General features: G+C 31.3%; 5 protein-coding genes across 5 annotated transcripts; 2 read left to right on the top strand and 3 right to left on the bottom strand.

Moving 5' to 3' along the window:
- The first annotated feature begins 764 nt into the window (after positions 1–764).
- On the top strand, positions 765–4,214 carry LOC111686693 (larval cuticle protein 65Ab1-like). The gene is made up of 2 exons (XM_023449058.2): positions 765–1,110; positions 4,169–4,214. Exons 1-2 carry the CDS (start codon positions 798–800, stop codon positions 4,171–4,173), a joined length of 318 nt encoding a protein of 105 aa, XP_023304826.2. The 5' UTR covers positions 765–797; the 3' UTR covers positions 4,174–4,214.
- On the bottom strand, positions 2,508–2,938 carry LOC111686695 (larval cuticle protein 65Ab1-like). Its single transcript, XM_023449060.2, has one exon. The coding sequence runs from the start codon at positions 2,885–2,887 to the stop codon at positions 2,576–2,578; it is 312 nt and encodes a 103-aa protein (XP_023304828.1). The 5' UTR covers positions 2,888–2,938; the 3' UTR covers positions 2,508–2,575.
- LOC111686694 (larval cuticle protein 65Ab1-like) lies at positions 3,835–4,173 on the top strand. Its single transcript, XM_023449059.2, has one exon. The coding sequence runs from the start codon at positions 3,856–3,858 to the stop codon at positions 4,171–4,173; it is 318 nt and encodes a 105-aa protein (XP_023304827.2). The 5' UTR covers positions 3,835–3,855.
- Positions 4,215–5,690: 1,476 nt separating the features above from the next.
- LOC111686692 (larval cuticle protein 65Ab1-like) lies at positions 5,691–6,167 on the bottom strand. The gene is made up of 2 exons (XM_023449057.1): positions 6,148–6,167; positions 5,691–6,009 (listed from the first exon to the last, which is right to left on the bottom strand). Exons 1-2 carry the CDS (start codon positions 6,165–6,167, stop codon positions 5,691–5,693), a joined length of 339 nt encoding a protein of 112 aa, XP_023304825.1.
- A 1,231-nt stretch (positions 6,168–7,398) lies between these two features.
- On the bottom strand, positions 7,399–7,849 carry LOC111686690 (larval cuticle protein 65Ab1-like). The gene has a single exon (XM_023449055.2). It carries the CDS (start codon positions 7,784–7,786, stop codon positions 7,469–7,471), a length of 318 nt encoding a protein of 105 aa, XP_023304823.1. The 5' UTR covers positions 7,787–7,849; the 3' UTR covers positions 7,399–7,468.
- Positions 7,850–8,719: the final 870 nt, after the last annotated feature.

Here is an 8,719-nt window from a genome sequence, read left to right as displayed (position 1 = left end):
ATCTATCTATCTATCTATCTATCTATCTATCTATCTATCTATCAATATATCTATATATCTATCTATCTATATATCTATCTATCTATCTATCTATCTATCTATCTATCTATCTATCTATCTATCTATCTATCCATCTATCTATCTATCTATCTATCTATCTATTCTATAGTTTGATATACAGTTTTGTTTATAGTATGTACTATAGTCAAGTTTAAAGACTGTGCTAAAGTCAAGTTTATAGTCTGGATATTCGGAGATATAGTGTAGTCTGAATCACAGTTTTGTTCCGATCTATTATCTGAATTAGAATAGATTTATTAGTGTGGTCCATAAACTTTTGTTTATATCTGATATCACTATACGTTGCTTCTTCTTTTCACCTGTATGCAATGATTAGTATATATCTTTTTAAACTTGTTTTTGATTTAATTCTTTTGTCGACAACATTAACACCATCTCAGTTTAGTATTCGTAACTTGAGATAAACAATAGTTAACAGTTAGATTCAAATTTTGTACAAAAAACCGGCAAATGAACAAAAAAAAATCATCTAATTCTATTACTTGTTTGATGGCTTAAAATTATTAAAAAAAAATATTGTCTAATATTTTTGCCTGCAAAATCATCCAGTTTTCTATTTGCAAATACCACAATATTTGCATAATTTTGTCATCATTATGGCTTTATTTTTTGTTGTTGTTTTCTCTGACACATGGAATCATATAAAAACTGCAACATTCTGGGATTAAATCATCATTCAGTTTTTATCAAACAACCGAATAAGACAACAATTCAAAATGAAATTCTTCATTGTTTTCGCTGCCCTCTTCGCTGTCGCTTTGGCTGCTCCCGCTGAACACCACGCCGAAATCGTCCGTCAAGAATCTGATGTTCAACCCGAAAGCTACAGTTTCGCTCTCGAAACCTCCGATGGTACCTCCAAGAACGAAGATGGTAAATTGAAGGATGTTGGCACTGATCACGAAGCCATCGTTGTTCACGGCTCTTTCTCCTGGGTTGATGAGAAGACTGGCGAAAAATTCACCGTCAACTATGTTGCTGATGAAAACGGTTTCCAACCCGAAGGTGCTCATTTGCCCAAACCCGAACATTAAGTACTTGTGATCAGTGATAGTGAAAACAATACTTTATGAGAGTTGTTGTTAATAAAAAAAAAGATTTTGAAAAAATTTAATAAATTCAAACGATTTTAATGTAAATTTATAGTTGTTGGATGTTTTTTTTTTTTGGGGAGGGATTCAGGCCTTGTATGAAGAAACATTAAATCTTATATCTAGACTGTTGCAAGACTAGTTGTTGAGAAATAAATTGAAGAAGTTTTATAGTGCAAAAAAATTAAATTTGGTTTATTTTGTTCACAAGGGAGTGATTATGGGAGTGATCCCCTTGAATTTGAATTTAACATAAAAATATTGAAATTTTTGATGACCGATCTCTTCATATATAAGAAACTTCTAAACCTGTTATAAGTCGAATTAAATGATCCAACTGATTAGAAATAAGTTTTTCTAGTTTCTTTTAGTTATTTAAATTATATTGTTCACTATATGATCTTCGACTGGTCAAAAATAGGTAATTCAATTAACGATATAACCGATATTTTGGATTCTCTAATATATGATCATAAGTGAGTCATGAGTTATAGAGAGGATCTCTATAACTGACATCTTGATCATTTACCACCAAAACTCTTGTTGATCACCTATCTAAGGAAGCAATGTGGAATGATGATCACTGATCATCGTTAAACATAATAACGAAGAGACTGTAATCAAATCTAATATATGATCATAAGTGAGTCATGAGTTATTGAGAGGATCTCTATAACTGACATCCTGATCATTTACCAACAAAACTCTTGTTGATCACCTATCTAAGAAAGCAATGTGGAATGATGATCACTGATCAAATCTAATATATGACCGCAAGTGAGTCATGAGCTATAGAAAGGATCTCTAACTAACATCCTAATCATTTAACACCAAAACTCTTGTTGAACACCAATCTAAGGAGGCAATGTGGAATGATGATCACTGATCAGCATTAAACATAATAACGAAGGGACTGACTGTAATCAATTCTAATCTATGATCACAAGTGAGTCATGAGCTATAGAGTAGATCTCTATAACTGACATCCTGATCATTTACCACCCAAACTCTTGTTAAACACCCATCTAAGGAGGCAATGTGAAATGATGATCACTGATCAGCGGAGCTCTGAACCTTTACATGTATCCAGAATTTTCATACAAACTTTTATGCGGGATAACATTGTAGTTGGTTTCCTAACCATAAGGTACCAAAGGTTAACGAAGTCATGTTTTGTAAAAAAAGTTTAAAACCAATTTGTTGTTGAGACAAAATCTGATATTGTTGTATGACACGACTCATGTAGAGACAGTTTGCCCTAATACTGAATACAAATCTTACATCGAATCCTTCAAAGTTGAACAAAATACCTTATATAACAAAACGACCATTCAATTTAATTATTCTATTTAATATATTTTCAAAAATAAATCAATTAATTTATTTAACAAAACAAATTCAACTTAATGTTGAGGTTGAGGCAAATGAGCACCTTCGGGTTGGAAGCCATTTTCATCAGCAACATAGTTGACGGTGAATTTTTCGCCAGTCTTCTCATCAACCCAGGAATAAGAACCGTGAACAGCAATAGCTTCATGTTCAGTTCCAACATCCTTTACTTTACCTTCGGCATCATGATGGGTACCATCGGAGGTTTCGGTAAGGAATCTGAAACCCTCAGGTTCAACATCAGATTCTTGATGAACGATTTCGGCTTGGTGTTCAGCAGCCAAGGCAACAGCGAAGAGTGCAACGAAAACAATTAAGAATTTCATTTTATTGGAATTGTTATGATGTTATTCTATTCAAGCGTTAAAACTGAATAATGTTTTCTCTACCGAGTCATGGAGTTTTTATATTCAAATTTTAATGTTTTTATTTATATGTATAAAAGAACTAAATTTTTATAGTTGAAAATAAGAAATAAAATGCAACATGATTTGTGATGTCTTTGAAAAAGCAGAATTTATAGGGTATGACAAAATTCGAGGAAATTTTTTAAAGAATTAAACTCATCAGAATTTACTAAGGGTAAAACAAAGAGACGATTGTCTTGTTTACTGAGGGTACAATAAGGTAACGAATGACTTTATTATCGCTTAGCTATGCTACACTCAAAAAAAAAAGAATCAAACCATACGGTTTTAAATCAATCCATATCGGTTTCAATAGTACGCTAAGCCTGGTTTGGCTTGAATGAAGTACAAAATGTTTGAATCAATCTTGAATAAGCCATGTACGAAAGTATTGATTTTGGATCAAAGTGATTTCAGATCGTGCTTGATTCAATATTTAAATGAGATTGAATTGATTCAAAATATGTTTGTTTCTAGCATTTTAGAACTTAAATTGATTGAATTAAGCATTAAAAGCCGTTAGACTTTATTGATAATAACTGTCTCTAATATTGACTCTTAATCGAAGCGCATAAAATGTTACGACACCCTTTATCAAATCACTTCAATCTTATCATTGCTATCCGGTTCCACTGTTCTCTTTAATGATTTATACTCAATGCAATAATTCCATAATTTAAAATACTAAAATAAAATCCAGTTCTATTTTATTAATATGCATAAATACTTTAAACAAATTTCTTAAAAAAAAATAAACTTTAACATTTTGATACATAAAACTCTCCACAAAAAAAACACAACTTCAAAACATACCTATAAAAGCTTTAAGCTTATAAGAGAAAGTCATAATTCAGTTTTTACTTTTGAACAGAATATTTCAATAGAAAATGAAATTCTTCATTGTTTTCGCTGCCCTCTTCGCTCTTGCTTTGGCTGCTCCCGCTGAACACCAAGCCGAAATCGTTCACCAAGAATCTGATGTTGAACCTGAGGGCTTCAGATTCCTTACCGAAACCTCTGATGGTACTCATCATGATGCCGAAGGCAAAGTAAAGGATATTGGCTCTGATCACGAAGCCATCGTTGTTCACGGTTCTTACTCTTGGGTTGATGAGAAGACTGGTGAAAAATTCACCGTTAACTATGTTGCTGATGAAAACGGTTTCCAACCCGAAGGTGCTCATTTGCCCAAACCCGAACATTAAGTGTTTGACTGATATTAAGTCTGCAGAAAGTTGAAATATTTTGTTAAATAATTTAATAGAATTTTATTTAAAAATAAATAAATGAAATAGAATAATTAAATTGGATGGTTGTGGTTTAATATTATTTAAATTTAAGTAAGTTTCTGGAGAAGTGTATTGCCGTTTAATGATAACAATTGCACTCTTGTCTTTACTTTAAGTTATTTCGCTTTAAAATTTACAACGTATGTACAATGAACAGATTTTTCTAGATCGAAAATATTTTAAAAATGTTGTTCATTTTCCCTCAGCTGAGAATAGTCTGATCCTATCATTAACTTAGAAGGACCTCGCCTTTGGCATTTGTTAAGCTTCTTAGAAGTATATCTACTGATCAACAATGTTTCAAAGAGAATGTTCATTTTTCTCAGCTGAGAAATCGGTTACTATTCCAGGAAAAACTTTACTTACCCGGAAAGCAAACAAGTAAGTAATACTGAAGCAATGTGGAAGTACTAACTTTTGGGGTAAATAACTTATTATTTTTGTTGGAATAGTTTTTGCATAAAAAGAAAAATTGACGTTTTTTTAATTCTGATTTCAACTATGATTCGAACCACAAATGTTCGAGAGGTGCTTTAGATAATTTGACTGATTCTTGGCTTGATAATTAGCTAGAAAGCCCATTCAAAAAAAAATTAAAATAAAGAATGTTATTGATAACAACCACTCATTACCAGGTAATGTATTAAATAACTACATTATATAGATTACTTATTAAAAAAATTTTAAGATTTTTTCTAGAATAAAAGAAGAATATTCCAACTGATCTGGCCCTATCACTTAAGACAAACATATCTACAGGACATTTATATTATTGGACAAATGTCTAATCCAATCTTCTACTCACGTAAAAATAATTACATAATTTTTTTAGAGGAATGCTCCAATCTTGAAGGAACTCAGACTGAGAAATCAACTATTAAAGAAGATTATCCGAAATTTTCGGCGCCTATCATTTACTGAAAAGGACCTTGCCGTTGGTATTTGTGAAGCTTTTTCGAAACAGTTCTACTAAACACTAATCATCTTTTTGTATAGTTTTTGAAAGCCAATTACTTTTTATATACTCAGCACTAATTACTTAAGCATATCTGTCTAGTTCCCTTTTCTTTAGGAAATATGTTTTTGTTTCAATGCATCCTAATCATAGAGAAAACTATTTCGGATCCATTAAACTAGTTGGCATAAAATAGAGTGCTGCAAGCTTTTAATCAGCGATAAACATGTTCCAGTTTTTTGGTTGGTACTTGAAAATGCATTCCCCTAGTTTCTTTCGTTTCTTCAAGACTTCATACAGGCATTTATAGCTAGATCTTCTTAAACAATGCACAATGGGTTAATACAAATATATCCCTCTTTATCATAATTTCAAAAAATATTTTCAAAAATAAAACCACCACTAAATTAAATTATACTATTTCATCTATTTTCAAAAAAAAAAAAATATCGAAAATTATATAGCAAAACCATTTAACTTAATGATGTTCGGGTTTGGGCAAATGAGCACCTTCAGGTTGGAAACCGTTTTCATCGGCAACATAGTTAGCGGTGAATTTTTCACCAGTCTTCTCATCAACCCAGGAATAAGAACCGTGAACAACGATGGCTTCGTGTTCTGAGCCAACATCCTTTACTTTGCCTTCGGCATCATGATGAGTACCATCAGAGGTTTCGGTAAGGAATCTAAAGCCTTCAGGTTCAACATCAAATTCTTGATGAACGATTTCGGCTTGGTGTTCAGCGGGAGCAGACAAAGCGAGGGCGAAGAGGGCATTGAAATTTTTAATTTGAATTCTAAAATGTTAAAGTTTGTTTTGTCAAAGAAATTTCCTCTAAATGTTTATGCAAATAATTTAAATAAAACTGGATTTTTTTTGTGTATGGTTGCAGCTAAAATTTATATTCTTGCAATAAACTTTAAATTAACAATGCACAGTGGATTTGCTGGTCATAATTAATGTTGGTTGGTATATGAATTTTTGAAAAAATAATAATAATAATAATAATAATAATAATAATACTAATAATACAAGATAAACGATAAATAATAAACTTGGTACCAGTCGAGCTTATTGCATTTTGGGGCTTTAAACTTAAATCTTTAGAATTTGAGAGAGTGTTTAATTTTTAATATCAAATAATGTTTGTGAACATTTAAAAGATTTATAGACAATAACATAAATTTCTATAAGAGAGCTAGCAACCGGAACGATCGTAATGAAATTTAGTATAGATTTTTGCTGAATATTTTTTTATATTATCACTTGTGTCATATTCAGAAGAGGACCTTATATGTGGACTAAGGTTAATTATATACAAAATTTTCCCAAATAAACCATTCCCAAAAAGCTATTTAGACGTCTGTCAGGACTTGGGAAGTGAATAGGAAAGTAATTTGTTCATGCCTTAGATTTGTTTGAATGTCTCATGAGTAGGTCAAGGTACGATCCGTTTCAGGGTACTATAACGGTACCAACATATGGACCTAAGTGTGTCGATTCTATAGTCGACAACCTTAATAATCTAACTTTTCATTTTTGTAGATCAGTTTCAATAGCTAATAGGACCCATTTGGTGAGGTTAACACGTCTGTTAACTTTTAGACAATGCATGTGTTTAAAAAGCTTTGGTCCTGCATACGCTAGAAGACTCAGTCTTACATACAATGATTTTTGTAGAAGTTATCATGATATGAAACACGTCTGTTAACTTTAAGACAACGTATGTGTATAAAAATAATAGATTGCAACAACGAATTGTTGCAATGTTGACAACGTTGCGTTGTTGTCATTATCATAGGGATATTAGTCCAATGTGCCTCTGGTAGTCTAGTCTGTTAGATTGAAAGTTTTGGATTAGACTCCCACCAGAGACACTGGTAAAGGAGAATACAACAGGCTCGATGGAGGCCTAGATTTATATCTTAGATTTGATATAATATTCATTCACACTAACTAATATCGAGGGCAATTAAATTGTAGTATGAGGAAACTTTTTATTGGATAACCTCTGTCTATCAACTTATCGACCTGAACACAATTTCTTAATAAAGATTTCTAAAAATCCAATTATACATAGTATATTGTTATGCAAAACTTTATTTTCCATTTCAACTTTTCACTATAATGATTTACGTCAAAGACTTTTCTTAGCTTCTTAAAAAAAGTAAAACAATGATTTTAATAAATTTTAAAATTCATATTAATTTATTCTTTTGAAAATATTTTTTTTTAATAACAATTAAACAATTCACTTAATGTTCGGGTTTGGGCAAATGAGCACCTTCAGGTTGGAAACCGTTTTCATCGGCAACATAGTTAACGGTGAATTTTTCGCCAGTCTTCTCATCAACCCAGGAGTAAGAACCGTGAACAACGATGGCTTCGTGTTCAGAGCCAACATCCTTCACCTTACCTTCAGCATCGTGATGGGTACCATCAGAGGTTTCGGTAAGGAATCTGAAGCCCTCAGGTTCAACATCAGATTCTTGATGAACGATTTCGGCTTGGTGTTCAGCGGGAGCAGCCAAAGCAAGGGCAAAGAGAGCAGCAAAAACAATGAAGAATTTCATTTTGTTTAAATTGTTGTTATTCGTTTGTTTGGTAAAAACTGAATGATGATCATCTTCCAGAATCTTGGATTATTTATATGCAATTTCTCTCGGGACTAAGTGAATCTCACTTATGTTCTTTTGTTGTTGTATGCAAATTCAAAAAAACTGGATTTTATTTTAATAGTTTAAATATTAAATTATTGCATTAAAAGTTAAATTGTTAAAAAAACAATGTTTTTTGTTTTTATGCAATAACTTTTAGAAACCAGAATATTTCATTTATAACATTCGTTATACACAAATTTACCTAAAAATGTCATATTATGTATTATTCCCGATATTCTGCTAAAATGTTAATAACCTGTATTATGAAAGATCAAATGTAGATGAGTTTCGACAATATTTTAAAAAATTTAAACAAAATTAAATATAGCTATAGAATATTAATTTAAATATATATATTTTTTTCATAAAACCCTCACATGCACAAAATTTTATTAATTGTTATCCTTGCATTATTGCCACCACTACCACCAACACAACTATGAAAAGATGTTGAGCATAAAAATCAAATGCAGACATAGTGTTGAAAAAACAGCTATAACAATAACAACAAACTTTTGATTATTTTTGCAATTTTTTTTAACAATTTAATTTACAATTTTCACACACTCAATGACTAACAAACATATTCAATCATGTCTTACTCTTAAGCGAGCAACCAACAAGTCAGCAATATAATCCATGCAGCTATATGCGATTAAATAAGACCTTATTGAGCTCTATACTACAGGATCAAAAATGTTATCGACCAAATAAAAAACTTGTTTAGTTTTAGTTCAAATATATCAGTTCTAGTTCAGTTCTAGTTCAGTTCTAGTTCAGTTCTAGTTCAGTTCTAGTTCAGTTCTAGTTCAGTTCTAGTTCAGTTCTAGTTCAGTTCTAGTTCAG

This window comes from Lucilia cuprina, chromosome 5 (assembly GCF_022045245.1).
Source record: "Lucilia cuprina isolate Lc7/37 chromosome 5, ASM2204524v1, whole genome shotgun sequence".
In the NCBI taxonomy this organism is placed as follows: Eukaryota; Metazoa; Arthropoda; class Insecta; order Diptera; family Calliphoridae; genus Lucilia; species Lucilia cuprina.
Note: the sequence above shows the minus strand (reverse complement) of the source record. Positions and strands in the feature narration are given on the sequence as shown.